The 18,334-nt window shown below is 39.0% G+C and overlaps 2 protein-coding genes and 1 long non-coding RNA gene across 5 annotated transcripts in view; 2 read left to right on the top strand and 1 right to left on the bottom strand.

Moving 5' to 3' along the window:
* Positions 1–986: 986 nt before the first annotated feature.
* The window catches only part of LOC126922820 (potassium voltage-gated channel protein Shaw-like), a 60,323-nt gene continuing 42,975 nt past the window's right edge, over positions 987–18,334 (bottom strand). The window contains exons 1-7 of one of the 2 annotated variants that reach the window (XM_050735747.1): positions 9,875–10,200; positions 7,923–8,317; positions 6,468–6,920; positions 4,036–4,323; positions 3,220–3,429; positions 1,829–2,011; positions 987–1,260 (exon numbers count right to left, since the gene is read on the bottom strand). In XM_050735747.1, coding sequence (XP_050591704.1) covers positions 1,021–1,260; positions 1,829–2,011; positions 3,220–3,429; positions 4,036–4,323; positions 6,468–6,920; positions 7,923–8,219 — 1,671 coding nt within the window. In that variant the 5' untranslated portion in view covers positions 8,220–8,317; positions 9,875–10,200 and the 3' untranslated portion in view covers positions 987–1,020. Of the gene's footprint in view, positions 1,261–1,828; positions 2,012–3,219; positions 3,430–4,035; positions 4,324–6,467; positions 6,921–7,922; positions 8,318–9,874; positions 10,201–18,334 lie in introns of those variants that run through there. The other variant, XM_050735748.1, reaches the window with a different exon arrangement.
* Positions 10,740–11,746, top strand: LOC126922862 (uncharacterized). Its single transcript, XR_007712959.1, has 3 exons — positions 10,740–10,883; positions 11,074–11,200; positions 11,554–11,746. It is a non-coding gene; the product is annotated as an uncharacterized LOC126922862 (long non-coding RNA).
* The window catches only part of LOC126922794 (uncharacterized), a 54,235-nt gene continuing 51,534 nt past the window's right edge, over positions 15,634–18,334 (top strand). For both annotated transcript variants that reach the window (XM_050735661.1, XM_050735662.1), the window contains exon 1: positions 15,634–16,159. In XM_050735661.1, coding sequence (XP_050591618.1) covers positions 15,992–16,159 — 168 coding nt within the window. In that variant the 5' untranslated portion in view covers positions 15,634–15,991. The remainder of the gene's footprint in view (positions 16,160–18,334) is intronic.

Consider the following 18,334-nt stretch of genomic DNA (forward strand, 5'->3'; position numbering starts at 1 on the left):
ACAAGGGTTGAACTACAAGCATGCGTAATAGTTTTGCACGAAACATTATAGATAGGTGCATTTCTCTAACTTGTTATGCCGCGTACAGTGATTTACACGTGTATCAATTAATGCGATTTTTTAATACTACGCACGATCAAAATGACCGATAGTCTTGATTCTAGTCTTAAGATATTTTCTCTTATCATTCCCCAAATTCTTTCTGCGATAAATTGGCCACATCTGTACTCTCAACCGAGGCTTAATCGGAGTTTTAATTAAGATTCATCAAATAAATTCTATCTTCGAGGCAAGGATCTTATAAAACGAAAACTTTCTACGCGGATTCCAGCCCCAGTCTCAATCAGAGGATTTAATAAAATTTACGATTCAACGATAAAAACTACGATGGAAAAGAAGAAGTATTTTCCATAAATTTTAAAGATCGCATAGACACTCATACAAGGCCGTATACACCGTTGAGAAGATTTTCCAGTAAGAAAGAAACGAATCCAGAGAATCAAGTTTTACACGTGCACCGCTGTAATCCGAGTAAAATACGAGTCGCGCTATTGAATCGAGTATCATTGTGGAGAAGAGAAAGAAACTTTTATTCCAAAGGGAAGATAATTTCAGGCGAAATGGATTAAGATTTCCAGCATTGTCGCATAAACAGTGATGCGTAGCCAGGCGTCGCGTCGTCGCGTCGAACTAAATGAATTTTACCCTGAGGATTTCGCGCCGACGTTCACTGCTTATTCATTACGCGCCTTTTCTCACCTATTTTCATTTTTATTCCAACGCGATTGATCAATCACCAATTCAGTAAATAGGTCGGTTATTCGAAGGTATGGCTGTGCCATCTTTAGATTTGCGAATCTGTCACTTTAGTCAAACGGTTCTAATTCCGACGAGGTTTTCTGATGAGATCATTGATTCTACGTGAATAATCTAATTTATGAGAAAGCGTGTCACTCGTATTTAATAGGGAAATAAATAGAGGAGAGTAATTAAATCGAATTTATTTATGCGCATTAACTTTTACATCGTTTCCAACGTCTCTGGCACAATGATGTAAGTATGAGGTATATCTTTGGAGGTTCCTGTAAACCAACTTGCCTTTTTACCCTCCTCCCTTTGATACGTATCATACGTAGCCCCATCAACTGCTGTGCCATTTTTCACGGGATTGGTGGTGGCAAGGTGAGGAGAATCCACTCTGTCAGAATTTATGGTCCCCGTGACGGTGGATTCTTGCGGCAAATTTATCACGATATTAGGCTGTGTAAGAGGAAATACCAACAAAAAAGCATGAACAAGTTGCTTTGAAAGTGTAATTAGTACACACATTGTTATTAATATATTTGTGTTCAATGTAGGCGGTCTTTACACGGTACTCTTGCATTTTGCATTTTGTTTCCTTTGCGAAACACGCTCAGACAGCTCTTAGCTAGGACTGCTTTCAGCATCTGGCTGGTTTCTCATAAATTGTAAAAGGAAACCTCCTTTTCCCTCACCGGAATGTCTAATGCGTTAAAATCTTGTTGCAGCTTTATTTATTAACTGCACGGCATATGAATCGTGTCGGAACGGGGTTTGCCCGTTGCACCTTTACGAGCATTCAGGTTCCTCAATATGCAAATCAAATGGACGCGAACGTAGAGTGTCTCGTTATTAATTAACGACAGTTCTCTGGTGCATCGAAGATTATGTAATTCAATTTTATACAGTAATTAAGGCAGCCAGTATTCTTTTAATTGGTCTATCGCTTGTAAAATTTACCGATTTACTTGTTACTAACAGAATGGCATCACTGCACGCCTCAAATTATCAACGTATAGCACATTACCTGCAGATTGAAAACATTTTCCAACCCTATGGTTGCTGGTCTCCGTCTCGGTGACCTGGACGAGGTATTGGAAATAAGTTGAGATTGAATATCGTTGGCATCTGGGTAACTCAAACATCTCGATCGTCTTGGCACTTCCGCTGGTAGCACTCTTCGCCTTTGTTTCGGTAACTTGCTTCGAGCCTGTAACAATTTTTACATTATTTCATTAATTTTTACGATTTCTGCTTTATTTTTTTCTCTAAATTCGTCAAAAGAGATTCTATCAAAATCGACGACCCAACGACTGTGACCTTTCCTGGTTAGAATTATTTTCCAAATTATTTCAGCGAGATTCATGCTCGTTTCATCGATACGTTCTTCCTCCTTCGTGTTTTCGTTACTCTCCTGCCAGTATCCTCGAATATGCTTCGCCAAAATGAAAAGATCTACGAAGCGGTTGAAATAAAGGTCGTGCAATCGCGAAACGTTTAATTTTCACGATGTTTTCAGCAGAACTTTCCGAATGCTCGACCTCACGGACAAAACTTTCGAGTTTCCTTAAACTCACGGGGTTTCAAGTAGCGAATGCTGGCCTAATCTTGACAGAGATAAAACGTTTAATACCCAACTTCTTAGACAGGTAACGGTACGATGTATAGACTCGCGAGTTCGCCAACATCGAACTTAAAATATTCCGTTGTCGATTAATTGAATGGCGGCGTCGATGCGGCGTGTATCGAGTACGCGTATCCCCGTTGCTCTAATGGCGGTATAAAAAATTGACACCAGGGCGAAACTTCTTCGCCGGATAGAAAGTTTCAAATTGGCTAGCGAAAAGTGCAAAAGTTTGCATGTTGCCAGGCTGAATGGACTCCCGCTTCCGTGTTCTTGGTGAACACGTTATTCAGCGTACAGGAACTGGTCCCCGAGCCAAGGCAAGTTAATCTGATGAAAAAAGGAAAATCTTCGCGCGTTACCTTCGCGTCAACTTGCTGTCTCGTTGAAAGAAACTGTGTCTGACACGAGGTTTATTAAATATTATATATGGCTTAGGCAAAAGTTACTCAGGCTTAAAGCAAAAGAATTTTATGGTTGGGCCACGAATTTGTACAAAATAAGGCATTTAATCGACTTTAATTTAAATAAATTTGATTCGTGGTTTCAGGTTTTAAGTAGCTTAATTTGAGCAATCTTTAACTTGAGAATATTAAAAGAGGGAGAGTTTAGGAAGAGCGTTGTCTTGCGTTGTGTCAGTGAGTACTGGCGAGCCTTCCATATATTTATTTTATTTTCCCATTCCATTTTTCTATCTGTCCTGAAATAGCGCGGTATAAATTCGTGCGTATATATGTATAACATATTTCAAAGGAGAAAGAAGAGGTCTAAGCTTTTGAGAATGTGCTACGAACCTGCGTATGGGAATAAAACATGGAGAAGTTGCTGACGATAACAGGAACTGGAAGAGCGATAGCTAGAACGCCCGCAATAGCGCACAATCCCCCGATGAACATTCCGGGAAAGGTTTTTGGTGTCATATCGCCGTAACCAACTGTCGTCATGGTCACCAAGGCCCACCAAAGACCGTGCGGTATGCTGTCGAAGTCGTTATGCGGGTTCTCCTATCAGTCAAACGAGATGTATGAACGATCGTTTTAAGGTTTGTGATTTTGAATAGGAACATTTAAGTTTCAAAGGGAAGAAAGGACCGCTTCTAAACACGAAGATATTGTTCCATATATTCGCGAAACGATAATGCATTGTACTTGGCATTTGACGGTAAAGTAACGAGTTACTACGAGTATACATCGGTATGTTGCTGTTACTGTCAAAGATAAATGAAAAATAATGCCTGTATGGAAAACCCAAGGAGTACTTGTTTTATATTCCTACAAAACTATATCCCACGAACAAAGATTTACACGCGGTCTTAATCCTCTCCTCAAATTAACTTGTTCAAAAAAGTAATCAAGGAATTCGAACTGAAACGTTTGCACTTAGTGAAAGTTTCAATATCGATCGTGCTCGGAGATCAAAGCTTCTCCCGAGCTAAGCTCGTTCGTAGTACTTTAATATTTTAACTCCTTTTCCAATTATTACGTTCCAATCGTCGAACTTACATAACCTGGAAATCTTGCACCTGGTATACTCTCGGAAAGCAAGTGTAAGCACTTTTCGAGAAGTGCACTTTCGACGTGCCAATTCTCCTTTTTGCGCAATCAACTTACTTGAAGACGTTCTGCGTAGAAGATGAGACTGGCGAAGACGACGATGCCTAGAACGAGGAAGAAAACCAGCAACGCCAATTCCTTGGCTGACGCCTTGAACGTATGGATCAGAATCCTAAGTCCTGGGGAGTGTCTCGTCAACTTGAAGAGCCGCAGGACTCGAGCTATCGACAGAATCTCGAGATACAGGCTGGACTTGGTAAGGAACTCCGTGTAAAAGCTCAACGTAGCGGTTAAGTCTATCGCGTTCACTGGTGACACGGCGAATCTCTTCAAGCTCGGGCTTACCTGTAATTAAGTCGATCAATGAATTAGACCTTACGCGTCAGATCGTGCTACAACATTGGAAATTTTGTTAATTTCTATATCGATACCAATCAAATGAAGAGACACGGGTTTCCTTCTATTCGAAAATTTGCTTTTTCAAACGACCAGATAGATCCCGAGGGTTTTACTGTAGATTGTAAATGAGAATTCAATAATTGCGCTATTGATCACTGCGGAGCGTATGGTTTATGCAGGATTTCGCGTAGAAGTGAAAAATCCTCGGTACTTTGTCCACATCGTTGGTATTTTTCGCACGTTCCCAAGCGTTCCTCGCCGAAAAAAATCAATACACGAAATCCGTATTCCGGCTTTCAAACATCACGCGAAATATAAATTACACAGAATGATCTTTCGCGAGTAGCGTGCAGCGTCATTAAATCTCGTTCTAATATTCGTTTTGATTTTTAAAAGCAAGCAAGGCTTGCTCGACTGCAAGCTATTACTCTGCGACTAATCAAGGTCTAGATGAAATTATGATGTGACAGTTTAAAAGCAGACGTGACATTTCATTTTAGTTCTTGGTAAAAATAAATGGTTTTTAAATTTCGTGGCAGTGGATATTATTTGGCGTACGGTGAAACCGGGCAGGTTATAATTTCCTTGAATTTATACGTGTTCCAACGTGTTGGAAAGCACAGTAGTAAATACAGATACCCAATAAATCAAATAGTACTTTTATAATGTTTTATATACGAGCAAAAACGAGTAATAAAGGGATAATTAACGAATGATTTGTTACGTTGTTTAGTTGGAAGCAGTAAATCATTTCTAGTCTGGGTGTTTTGCCGATTTACTTCCATAAAAATCTGAAACGCCGTGTATCTATTAAGACACGGAGAAACAAAATCGGTCTTTCCGGTATTGATATATCTTTAAAAAAAGTACAATCGTAAGCTTGACATAACACGTATTCGAGACGGTCGTTAAGTTAATTGAACGTCGATCTAAAATTTCTCAAATATCGATTACAAGTTTTCGCGTACACGTTCTTCGACCGGTAATATCATGCCTTGTGTTATTCCTAACAATAATTCTTTTCTTTCGCCGTTAATTCGTTATTCGCGGCAATTCATATTTAAGGCGTTTTATCAAGAAATAGTCGAGGCTGTCTGGTACGTTAATTTATCTGCGTTAGCAAGCTAACCCGAACTAGCTTGCACCGAATTGAATTTGTTTACCGCACGTCGCACGCGCAAAAACGTGCTTTGTTCTAATGTTGTACCATTGTGTTTCACTGGTGAACCACTTTTGCTCCTGTCACTCACGTGCACTTGAAAGGGACGTAATTACATCGCGGGGTTACTTCGTTATTCGCTCCTTCTTAGCTTATATAAAATGCAATAACAATGAAAGCTTGTACGATGATTACATTAAACAGGCACGTTTTATTTGGCTGTTCTACGTTCTTTAAACACAGCTCGAAACTGTTAAAAACTGTCTATCAAAATTTCAAACGGAAATATTTTAATTCCAATTTCCTCGTTTCTAGTATGGTTTTGTGTAATTGCATCTCATATGATATAAATATGTATGAAACTAGGGCAATTAATTGATTTTAATGAGACGTAGAGCTTCACGTGCAGAATACTGAATTAATGATAATTTTATGTCATTTAATGTATACGGTGTCGTAGCAAGATATGTAATATAATTAACCAAATGGTTCTCTGTAAAGCGTTCGATATTTGCTGATAAATGTAATAAAATGTCCACGGCACACCTTTATAATTACAATATTTTTTCTCGCTTCTCACTTGTAGATTACGTTGCAGTTTAGTTGGAAATAATCCTGTACGTTATACATTATACACATACAAGTGTATGATCGTGTATAGAATGATTGATTACTCGATCTTTACCTTTTCGCCTTCTGCGGTACGTTTAATCATTCGATAAATATTTATTAAAAAATTGCATAAAATAAGAGAGAAAACGCTATATATTAATTCTCGATGAAATGAAATTCCAAGGGTTTTAGGTATCAAACGTTCAAGGAGTAATACTTTATTTCAATACTTTACTCGAGAAGAGAAGTGTGGTTTTAAGCTGTCGAATACCATAATTACCCAGCCATCGTAACAACAATAGGACGATTTTCTACGTACCAAACAGCGAAGAGTAATCTCCAAAGTAAACCAAGCGTTGCACGTATGTTCAAGGTAAAAGAGCACCGGATAAGAATCGACGTGATCCACGTATTCGTTGGGTTCGAAATGCAGCGATTCACCGTTCCGTTGATTGTTTCTCGATTGTTTCGTCATCGTGTGACTCTTGAGGCAGAAGCAGAGAACCGAGAGGCAGATGAAAAGTATCGACATACAGGCTATGCACTTGGCCGCGGTGGAGGAGTACGGCTCGTCGAACAGAGCCCAGATCCTTGGCCGTAGCTTTTGCCATTTTGTCAAGGTCCCTCTGTTGTATTCCTCCTCGTAACCAAAAAGTCGCGCGATCTCCTCGTCGCTTAATTTCTCACCCTCTATGTCCAGCTTGTCGAGAATTGCCAGCGTTGCTTGGGTGTCCCTGTGTACGCTGTAGGTGCTCCAACAACACGGTTCCACCTGAAATGTATGCATAATTGGAAATTATACGCGCCGGCGATGATTAGAACTTGGCTAATTGCAGACCACGTAATTAGATAGAGTTCGTATTCGAGCTACACATCAAATAATTTCTTGGTCGTGATAATTTTTTGCGTTATTGCCGAGAGATTATCAATTATAATATAACGCTGCCTTAATTAGCGTGGACGGATTTTCGTGGGATCCTCCAGGAGAAAAAAGGATCGGACGAAGACGAAAAGGTTAATTGATACTGATTACGTCATTAATTAAGCAAGAAAGCGCAACGAACGAATAGAAGACCCAGTTTCTACCATTATCTGTGTTTCACGTTGGCTACATAATTATATTTTACGAATGATAAATTAGATGATTGAAACAACGTAGAAGAGTATAGAAACTTAAATGTGTATTTCGTTTCTCAAGAAATAAAAATGCTCGCTAGAGCACGTTAGACAAATAATCGATAATTTGGAAACAAATTTGTCACGTGTCTGGCAATTGGCCGCAACTTAAGCGTATAATCGATCAGAACCCAAAATCAAAGGCTGGATATTTTGTGCAATAGAAACTGTCGTCGGACAAACGTTTCTAACCCGGTCACTCGATAGCAGGCCCGTGATTTCTGCGTTTTGAAAGAGACATTTCCTGCGATATCAAAGCATATTTGTGACCGCGTTGCTAGTCGGGAAAATGGACAGGCAACTAACGTTAATTATGCAGAATCGTTAAACGTTATGAAATAATGCAGTTGCGTTTAGAATCGAATAAACGGTCGCAATAAACGACTGAATAAACGATCAAATCTTTTGATCGTGGTACTCGTGTCTCGTTAGAATTTTAGTGTTAGAGTAAATGTTCAAACAAATATAACGAGTCACTGATTCTTGTTTCTGTTACTTGCTGACTTTTTTCCCTGATTCAGCGTGATCAGAGTAATCACGTAGGATTTTCGCACAAAACGAAGTCGTTTCGCGGTTGAAATAAAAGGTAATTGCAAACCTGATTGGAGTCCAGTCCCCAGAAGTCGAGTTCCTCCTCGAAAAGCGGACCACAAACGTCTGTCGGGTAATGAAGCTTTCCGGTACGATAGTAATTCAACACTTGGGCAAAAACGCCCGGATGACGATCGTAAAAGTATTCGTTCAAAATAGGATCGTAATTGACCAGGGCTTCCGTTAAACGCGATAACCTAGTAGCTGGTATTTTCTTCAGAGTAGACTTGTAGGTTTCGTGTCGTACACCGCCGACGTTCAGGATCACCCGGTCGTTCCATCTGCCGTCATCTAGCTTTCTCATCCTTCTGGATTTTCACGGTTCGCATGGTAGAAGGAAAAGCTCGAATGATAACTCAGGCTTCCGGACGGCATTGATATCAGACGCCGAAATGGTAAGAGCTATCAAATAAAAATTTATCGTATTGGTAAAGGAAATAGCTGAACAATTTTCGTTTTTCTTTTCTCTTTTCTATCTTTTTGTCCTTTCTTCTTCTTTATTTTCTCACTGCTATATATGCAGTTGCGGTGGAATTTGTGGACGCAAAGAGACGTTATATAATACAAATCGAATAGAAACGAATTTTACGTAATATGATACTTTCCTAAAAGGAAGTGAATTTTACATAATCTTGATAATGTATATTTTATCTAAGATGCAAGATGAGGTTTTATCTTCCTTTTTCGGTGTGATGTAATGTAATACTGTTTCACTACTGTTACGTAGTGGTTCTTTTGTCAAGGAAATTGTGAAAGAAGCTTGTTTACGGAAAAATTAAATTAAGGTAGCTGATATAGGATAAGAAATAGCGATGGAATAGACTTCCAATGCAATTTTTTAAGGTATGACTTTTGGGATATCGGCACAAATAGGTTCGCCCGTAAAAATGATCCTACGTAAAATTCAATTTGATGCAAGTGTACGTAATAAATTTCAAAGATGCTTTCTTTTACAAAGTCTCGCTAAAATGTTAACAAAATTTGCCGATATTCCCTCAGTTTATGGTTCGTAATATTACGACGTAAGGAACGTGGTTATTTCGTCTATCAATACTATTAACCATATGAAGCTGATACTTTGCAAACAATCGATAAATTTTGCAAATACTTCATTCTTTACTTTACACACTGTGCAAACACACACCGGACACATATACAAAACGCAATGTACGCATCTACCTGTACATCGAAGAAGATGGCACAGACGTATGCATATTCTCGTATTTTATTGCTTGTTAGCAGACGTTGGATCAATATTTTCATATTCCTATAGAAGTCGAGGATGTTGGGAAGGCAATCAATATGTACTTTGCGTTATTAAATTTACGATGATGAGAAGGGGTAGGTTTTCAAATGCAGCGTCGCGCAATTACGCTCGCCGTGACCACTGATTACTCGACATCTAGTTTTCTATTATATATAATCTACGTGAAAGAAGACCGAAGTGAGTATTACAACACCCTTGGGAAAGATTGGCCGTCGGGAAAAACTGATTGGAAAATAGGTTGGAAATAAGAACCGTTCCAGGGGGAAATACGAGCCGCCCGTCAACTATGCAATTTGGACGAAGCCACGTTCAGTCAAACGTAAAATCCTTACATCTTCTTAATAGTTTTTCCGTAGACTCGAAGGAATTTTAATTTTGAATTTTCCTTTCAGTATTTTGTCACTGAATTTTCTAGTTGTATGTTAATGATACGAGTCTATAGTATGCTGTGTTACAGTATAGCGTTAGTTAGCTTTTAAGAAATTCGATGCGCTCTCCATGCGGTGTCAAAAATATATCGGAACTTAAACACACGCGATCACTACACTTTACACTCAATCAGATCTTTCAATAATGGGTGTCTAGTAAAATTATCGTTTCCACACATTAAGCACGAACACACAAGCATTATGGCAAATATACAATGTTCGCACTAAATTTATTTTAATAAAAGATAAAATAATAATCCTCACCAATTATATACTACGCATCTATTAACCATATTTTTATGACGATTTAAATAATACGTACAATCTTATATCCTATATCTATCTACAGTCTATAAGAGAGATCAAAAAATTATTCACACTTGAATTTTTTTTTGCAATTGAAAGTCACATAGGATCAGAACGATCCACTGGCGGAGAAAATGTCGATCGTTTCACCGCAGTCGATCCAAGAACTCGAGTTCCACGGAGAAGAATAACCCACGAAGCAAACGCGATTTCTCGTTCTATAAATTCGACACTGTTTATTTGCGTGGCCAGTCGCGAACCTTCAAGTTCCATCGACACGTGAACCGACGAGACTGTTCCATTTTAGAAACGAACTGAAAAATATTTATTTTCAAAATGTCGTTCATTCGTGTGAAAATCAACTAAGTGATAACCATTAAATTCTTCGGTATGTCGAATGTAAACGTGTGCGATCTAGTTCGATATATTATACGATTAATGCGTAAATTGTATTCATAAGGGTGTACGCTTTTATGGAGTGACGATAAGCAGAGTTTTGCAAGAAGGAGATGAAAGAACAAGATAGAAACCATGAAAGGTGTAATATAAACTAATGAAAGATCAAAGTGTTCTGTGGTATACAGTAGTCTACTAGTATTTCAGTACTGTCTCCGTAATTTATTTTTCGTGAGATACATCTTATGTAACCGGTTATAACAATTCCGAGTAAGTTTTACTAATAATAAATATATACTCTAAATTTTATCTTCCAGTTATTATCACTGGTTTTTGCAATTTTTACCATATACCACTGTATAAGTATTTCGAATCTCGCGCGAGAATTTGATTGGAAGCGGTGCTGTTGCGCGCCGACCAATCAGGAATCAACTAAGCGATGTTACGTCGCGGGACTTCATTCTACAGTCGAAAATTGTGGCATCAATGTGTACCTCTCCGCTTCAACCGCGTCACCTCAACTACGTCGTAATTCCACCGCTATCCTGTTCCTATTATACGCTACTATTAGGTTCGTTTAATTAATACGCATTTGTTTAACGATTTATTAGACACTATTATACCGAAACTCATTAGTTTTTCGAACTTTTGTTGGTTCACTTTTTGTCGATCGACCGTTCGATTCGCTTATTGTCTCGTTTTAATGTAACCGGTTTCAATTTTACACATTTATGTCAAATATTTGGTTCTCTCTTGCACAGATAGCCGGTTGATCACTGAAACGAATTCGAAAGAACAGAAATTTATGGACGCCATGATAATTAATGGTTAATTCGATGGCTGTCAAACGGATTTGGTGTTCGATTCGCTGTAGTAAATGCAGAAGCAGTATGTATACGTTTATATTGTTTCTTTGTTGAACCATGAGTAATAAGCATTTGATGTACAATTATTATATGTCACGGAGATAAGTAATTCGTATTAAATTATTTGCCATACAGATCGAATAGTTCTTCGAAACAGATTCTTAATAGATTCTTAAATTTTTTCTTATAATCTTGAAGTATCTTTTTTTTTTGTACCTTACTCATATTTGAAAGGAAAATTTAGTTTTAGTTTTAACTACTATTAATGTTGTATTATAACAATGCTTTATTGCAATGGTTCTAATTCAAACTCGTCTGTAATTCAAATTACTACACTCCCTCTGCGGTTGAATATGATTCCTATGTTGTCCATAGCGAATCGCAGAGGGCGTAAGAAGCACGTCGAATTTTTTCCAAGTCGGTATTTCAGAACGTGACATACAAAGCGTTATTTAATGTCACCACTGACGTGTCACGTTTATTCTACCGTTAACATTCGGTGGAGATACATACATTGAGCGACATCTGTTATCAACCACCGTTTTAAATCACGAAACGTCTGACCTCTATGCAGAAGACCCTACACTACAAAAAGATTATCGGAGATCGTGAGACCGCTACTAACAACTGGACCAAAACAACGAAACGAGACGATGCATCTTCCGATGTCAAGAACAATTGTGAACACACGCGACCGGGTTGTTTACTCGCAGGCGCACAAAAACTAGGATAGAATATGGCCTGTCGGTTCGTTGAACGCTATGTATCACGCAAGCGAAAGCGTGCTTCGGAAAAACGGATTGTTAAAAGAAATACAGCCATTACACGATTAAAAGTTATGGTCTTTACGACGATGTCAATATCAATGACTAACCCGTTGTTCCACGATCTTTTTGGTAAGTTTGTAAATCTCCATTTGATTAATAAATTCACGAAGGCTTGATAATTAGAATCGGGCACACGCGATGAGTTTTTACTGTCAGTAAAGAGCATCGAAGAGCAGCGAAAAGCTATCAAGAGCATTTACTCTTAATGAACTTAATTTATCAGGATGTTGATTACAGTTATTTTGTAAAAATAGAAGAATAGCTTTTTTTTCTTTGATAGGCTTAGTATGCGGCCGTTTTTCGCGTGGGTGTCGTTGCCTCCGGATACTGGATGACGTAAAACGCGATCCTTTCTTCTTCTTCGTTTTTTCCTCTTTTTCCTTTTTTTCTCCCCCCTTCCCTCGCAATATCTTTCGACTGATACGGTTTTTTTCCAGATTGGCAATCCGTCAGCTCGTAGGCGGCCCGTGATATGTACCTACTGTACTTTTTGTGGGGAAACGATGACGTTGATACGCTGTCGTTAGCGAGAAACTTTCCTTTCTTTGATGCAAGCCGAATCAATCGCGACGAACGATCGTTGTGTAGGTATATGTAGGTTTTGACATAAGTTGCCTTTACTCTTTCTTTGTCGTTCGTCGAATATTTGGAAAGGTTTCGTTTAGAGAATAGTAGTAGAAGAGGATTATTGTATAGGTTTTCATGGGACGGATGTTCGCTAGTCAAATGGTTTTTGCACTTCTGCCTCGTGTTTGTCGGGTCTATCAGATATTATTGTCGCGTATAGTACACGATAGCTCATTTTTTCTCTACTTTTTCTCTACTTTGATACGTGCAATTTGTCAATATAGACATTAGACGAATCGAAAAATTTATAATTTTCTTCCAGACAATTTTTGTTCCATAAATTTCATTTATCATTACTGTGAATGTTATCTATAATAATACTATATCCAATTAAATCATGATATTATGAATCCTCTGTTCCGCCTCCAAAATTTTGAGATTGTTAATTTGTCCCGCATATTTGAGTCCATATCATATGCATACCATGAAAGTGTATGTGTTATCTTGAATGCAAAACAGCGCGAACGTGTTAAGAAGCATACTACACTTGTTGGGACAATCAATATCTCGTATAATTCCTTCACCAATCGGATTCTCGTTAATTTCACATTCCCCAAGAAAGTACCCGTTCCAACGTTCTCTAATTACCCCATTACACATTGGAAACGGTCAACTAGGAAATAAGGATGGAATTAATTGTAATATTTGTACTACTGAATCAAGATCAATTCAAATATGGAAGTTTCGCTTCGTTACTTCGTATCACAATTTTCTATATTCTCCATATCTATTTTCTATGGAACGTAGCTCAAGTTTTACGAAAATATTACCTGAAATTTTTAAAACACGTGGAAATTTAATACTCGATTTCCTTGATATCAGAAAAATGTCACTTGCATCCTGGTCACTTTGGTTGTAGTTGTCCCATGTCTCAAAATATCTAGAAAGCGTTCGAACCTATCTCGACTAAATCCTAAATTATTTAAAAATATTGTTTCTACCTTATCCTCTTTGCTCGCGATGCGTTTAAAACTTTTCAGTCGGGTTGGAATCTACGTACAGTATAGTTGATCTCGCGAATGCTTATTCCGAGAAAGTTCGCGTTCACGATAATTGCAGCGTGTACTTGAAGCATGATATCGACTCGCGCTCCATTTGCACCCTCTGTTAGATCAAGATGCTAGATGAGGCTTAAATACGCTCGGAACTTGCGAACCTTAGACTTTTCCCCCGAGCTTCTATCGCTAACTAAAGACTACGAAAATGTTAGCAGCGTAAACGATTCAGGGTGTGTGAGCACGAAAGAAAGGCAAACAGGCAATCGGAGAAGCCCGTGCTCGACTTCCACCCCTGTGAATCCGTCGGCGGGTAACGGCCATCGCGATAGCCTGTCTCAATTTCTTCCATGCAACCACTGCCATCTCCGTCATCCATTCATCCCTTCTCTAATTCTGATACTCTCCCCTGGACGAACGTGGCGTTCACCCTCGCCGCGACGATCAGTCTTCGAGCTTTTCTCTCTCTATCTCTTCCTCGGTCTTTTCCGTTTCCTTTTCATCCCACGACCTTCGTCGAGAACACTCGAAGCAGCGAGTCACCACGGGGTAAAATTCATCGTTATACAGTGGAATATTTGAGAGAATCGACCTGTCCGTACATATAGTTATGCAAAAGTTCTAGCGCATCCGCGATGGTGATCTCACCATGATTACCAATCATACTTTTGGGAAATATTTCCGCGTGAGGTCATTTAGAAATGAATTTTTAGATATTTCCTTCACGTTTGTTATACTTTACAAATTTGTTGTTGGAAATATATCGGTAGATAGACGTTGTAAAACAACGAAGGAGAGACAAAACGAACCAATCTTGTTCGTTTTAACATTTATACGCGGTTTAACGTTCGAACGTATTAAATTTTCCATCTTTTGAAAATATTTTGATTAGGAAAAATTGATACGGGTGAAGCGATACGCGAAAGTTGGATACGGAAATATCTGAAAACCTAATATGTATATTATATAAGAGAACGCATATAAAGGCAAGTAATATTGAAAGAAAGTGGCGATAGTGAATGATGAATAAAAATATAGCAACTTCATAGGTTAATGATTTATTCATTTGTTTGGAACAAAGATGGATATATACTTGATCAATTCTTTTCTATACATACATCAACGCTTTCTATATTTTTGTTCTATTTTTCAACACATTTTTATCGACTTTTTCGATATCTATATTATTATTCCGATATAGGAATAATAATTTAGTCGAAGCTGGATGTGAAGGCGGATAAAATTTTAAGCAAGGGAAACAATTTCCAAACTGATCGTGAGTCTCGCGTAACTCCGCACATGCCGCCACGTGTAATTGTACAATTTCCTTCTCAATCAATTCTTCGCACCCGTATTCGAAAACCTATACATTCTGACATCCGTTTAACCAGCAAACTCCTACGCTCTCTCGATCCTCACAAATTGCAAAAATGAGCAGTGCAAAAGTACACTCTACAAAGAAGCGAATAAGAAAAACGAACGACTGCTAGTTGCGATACTTTTATATGTTTCTTAAACTTAAGAAATTTGAAGATATAGGAGCTGTGGCAGACTTGAGATCTTCATCTTCCAGTTAACGTAAGTTGGAACAGGAGAAGTTAGGAAAGAAGAAGTTCAAGAAGTCCATCTGCGACAGAGAGGAAGGCTTGGTGTCGGGCCGTAAAAATTACAAACGTTTACGTACAGAGATTAAAAGATTCTGCCGCTAAAGTAGTTAAATCTTCACGACATCCAGCAGGACGAAACAAGCGGTGTAAAAGTGTATACGAAAAATTAGACACGTCTACGCGGGAATGGCCATCTTTCGCCAGGCCACGGAATTAATGATAACATTCACGCATCATTCATTAAACGAGGGAATGAAATTGTCTCCGGCCGACGTTACAGCCCGCCCCCGAACTCGCCACCGCTCGCGGTGAGACCTCTCTCGTCGACGGAGAATCTAGCCTAGTTTCGTGAACGTACCATGTTGGCGCTAGCGTCGGGCAAGGAGGCCGGGGTAGGTCGGCAAAACGAGACGATGTACGTTCGAGGGAGGGAACGGACCGTGGTGATAGTCGACGAGGACGCTGGGTGGTGAGTGCCACCGTTACGGGTCCTCCTCGGGTCCAACCGTCAGGACCAGGGACAATTTCTCGGTTCTCCTTCTGTTTGACACGCGTTTTGCCACCGTGAAACGGGGAAAACAACAAGAGAGAAAGGACAGATCGATAGAACCGGTGGTAGCGGCGGCCAGTGTGCTTTTGCTTGCTCGCCTCTGCTTACCCCTCGGTGCGTGCGTGCTTGCCTGCCTGCTTTCCTTTTCCTTGCGTGGATTTCGTTCCGTGGGCCAGCGAGGACCAAGCACACGGGGTGCGGCCAACGATGGTGAAAGCCCCGACCATGGGTCCCTCCGCCGGTACCCAGGGGATCAGGAAGATTCACCCTGGCCCAGAAATCGCGATGAATCCGAGGAATCTGCCGACCGCGAACATCACTACACCTCCCAGCATCCGAACAGATGGCAAGACCACCTCTATATATCATTCTCAGGTATATTAACGTTTTGCGATTCCTCTCTTTGTTTTTCTTTTTTTTTTTTTTTTCTGACAGAATGCTTTCGATAATGTTCCGCGATCTGTTGAGCTGAACGATGTGCTGCGCGATTCGTCGTTCGGTTTATTTGATTCTTGTTTCGATATCGATGTAAGTTAGGTTCTTTGATCGAAGCTTGTTTTGATCGTTTTCTACTGTATCGCGATAGGAAGACAATTTGACCGAGTGTGGCGAATGGGTCGGGATTGCGACGGCAATTTCCCTTCGCGCTGAGAATCGTATCCCCGCCAATGCGTCTAGTGCGAATCTCCCTTTGTGTCGACTCGAATTTTCCGCTTTTTTCAATCGCGTTTCCAGCTGAGCTTGAATGCTGTTTTTCGTGGCCGTTGATTAAGAACAAATTGAGTTTCAAAGGAGAGTCGATCGTGTCGAATGTTTGTCTCCCTTTTCTCGGGTTTAATTACTGTCACGTTTCGATCTGTAGAAGATTGTACGATATAATCCTTTAAGATCTATTTCTGTAGATTTACTTTTATCGTTGATTGGTAAATTCTGCGACTTAATGATTGCCAAGTTTACAAATGTAAAGATTTTAAAGAACGATGCTTTCACTCTATTTATTCATGTACTTTCTTTATCTTTTATTTCTATTACTTTCATTCTTATCTTTCACTCTATAGAATAAGTCTCTCTGTATAATCTTTTATTTCCTTTGTTATTACCAGCTATACTACCATTTCTCTGTTTTAGATTATTCGATCAGTAATTGCGAGTTTCAATTTATTAAACGATGAATATTTAAATTACACGCGTAATGATGGTTAACAGTCGATCGATTGTCACCCTCTTTTTTGCTTTGTCCTTTCTCTCGCTGCGGTTAATGAACCAGGAGAGTTATTTTTGATAAATATTTGTCATAATTCCGCGATTATTAGGGCAATGTTAGAACTTTTTTCGTGTTTGTTTCGTTCAATTTTTCATGTTTACGTGTTTAATCAGTGTCGACTCTGGTTACGTCGTCATTAACTACGATGCTTTATTGCGGAGATAATTAGATCAGTCGAAGCCTATTAAGTAGCGAGCGTCTTTCAAACAGAGTAACAGCTGCCAGATGTTGTTTAAATCTTCAAAATTTCCCTCTAGAACCGAGCCAACTTTCATATGTCTGGTGCTTTTCCGGATAACATTTTTAACTGTTTTCTAATTATCAAAATTTGGGGAATTTGACTTTCCTTTGTTTGATCTATACGCATAATAATAATAATTTTATATATACTTATATCGATATAAAAAAATAAAAGTAAAATTAATTACTCTTCTATTAATTTAATATTTAATTCTAACAATTGTATTAGCTTTCCCATCGATGAATTACTCTGATTACATACGCAAAAATTATTGAAAATTGCAGGAAAATATCCTTTTTCAAAAAACTGTCACGCTATGCGTTTTGACCTGCGAAATTTACGTACCTACCGATAAAAATTCAAACTGCTAAAAATTTATCTCCTCGTTGTGATCTAACCCCATTTTTCGTATCGAAAATCCCTTTCCTTCTTTTTTTTTTCCTTTTTTCTTGTTCGATTCGATTTTTTCAACTTTCTGCGCTATTTCGAGTCCTATTTAACGCGTCTTCGATATTTTTTCATCCGACTCGATCTTTCAAACGTCCATTCAATTTCTTGCTCGGTGTCGAGCGTTGTAGCGCGATTTCGAAATTGCACGATCTGAATTTCTCCGGAGCATTGCCTCCGCCGACCCTATTCCTTTATTTCTTGCAGAATCTCGTTTGATCTTTACAGCGACAACTCCTACCTCGTCGCTCTTCATTTCACACCTTTGTCGTCGTAACGTTTGCAATTCAATGATCGCCAGAGGCTTTCGATGTCGCAAATAAATTATTGTTAAATTCAGCGAAGAGATATTAGGTCGGGCCGGCGGGCGGTTCGAAAAACGTGCGGGCGGATTCATGAATGAATGGATGCCGCGATCCTTTCTAAGAAACTCGTAATCTTTTAAATCCATTGATTTATTCGACCTCTCGTTCCATACTCTTATTTCATTTTTTCTTCTTCTTCTTTTTATCGATGTAATTCAATATTATCGCCATCAAGCGGATCATAAACGAGGCAGTTTGTGCCTCTCTCGATGTTGCAATTTCCGCTTCGCAAT

This window comes from Bombus affinis, chromosome 12, assembly GCF_024516045.1.
Source record: "Bombus affinis isolate iyBomAffi1 chromosome 12, iyBomAffi1.2, whole genome shotgun sequence".
Classification (NCBI taxonomy): domain Eukaryota; kingdom Metazoa; phylum Arthropoda; class Insecta; order Hymenoptera; family Apidae; genus Bombus; species Bombus affinis.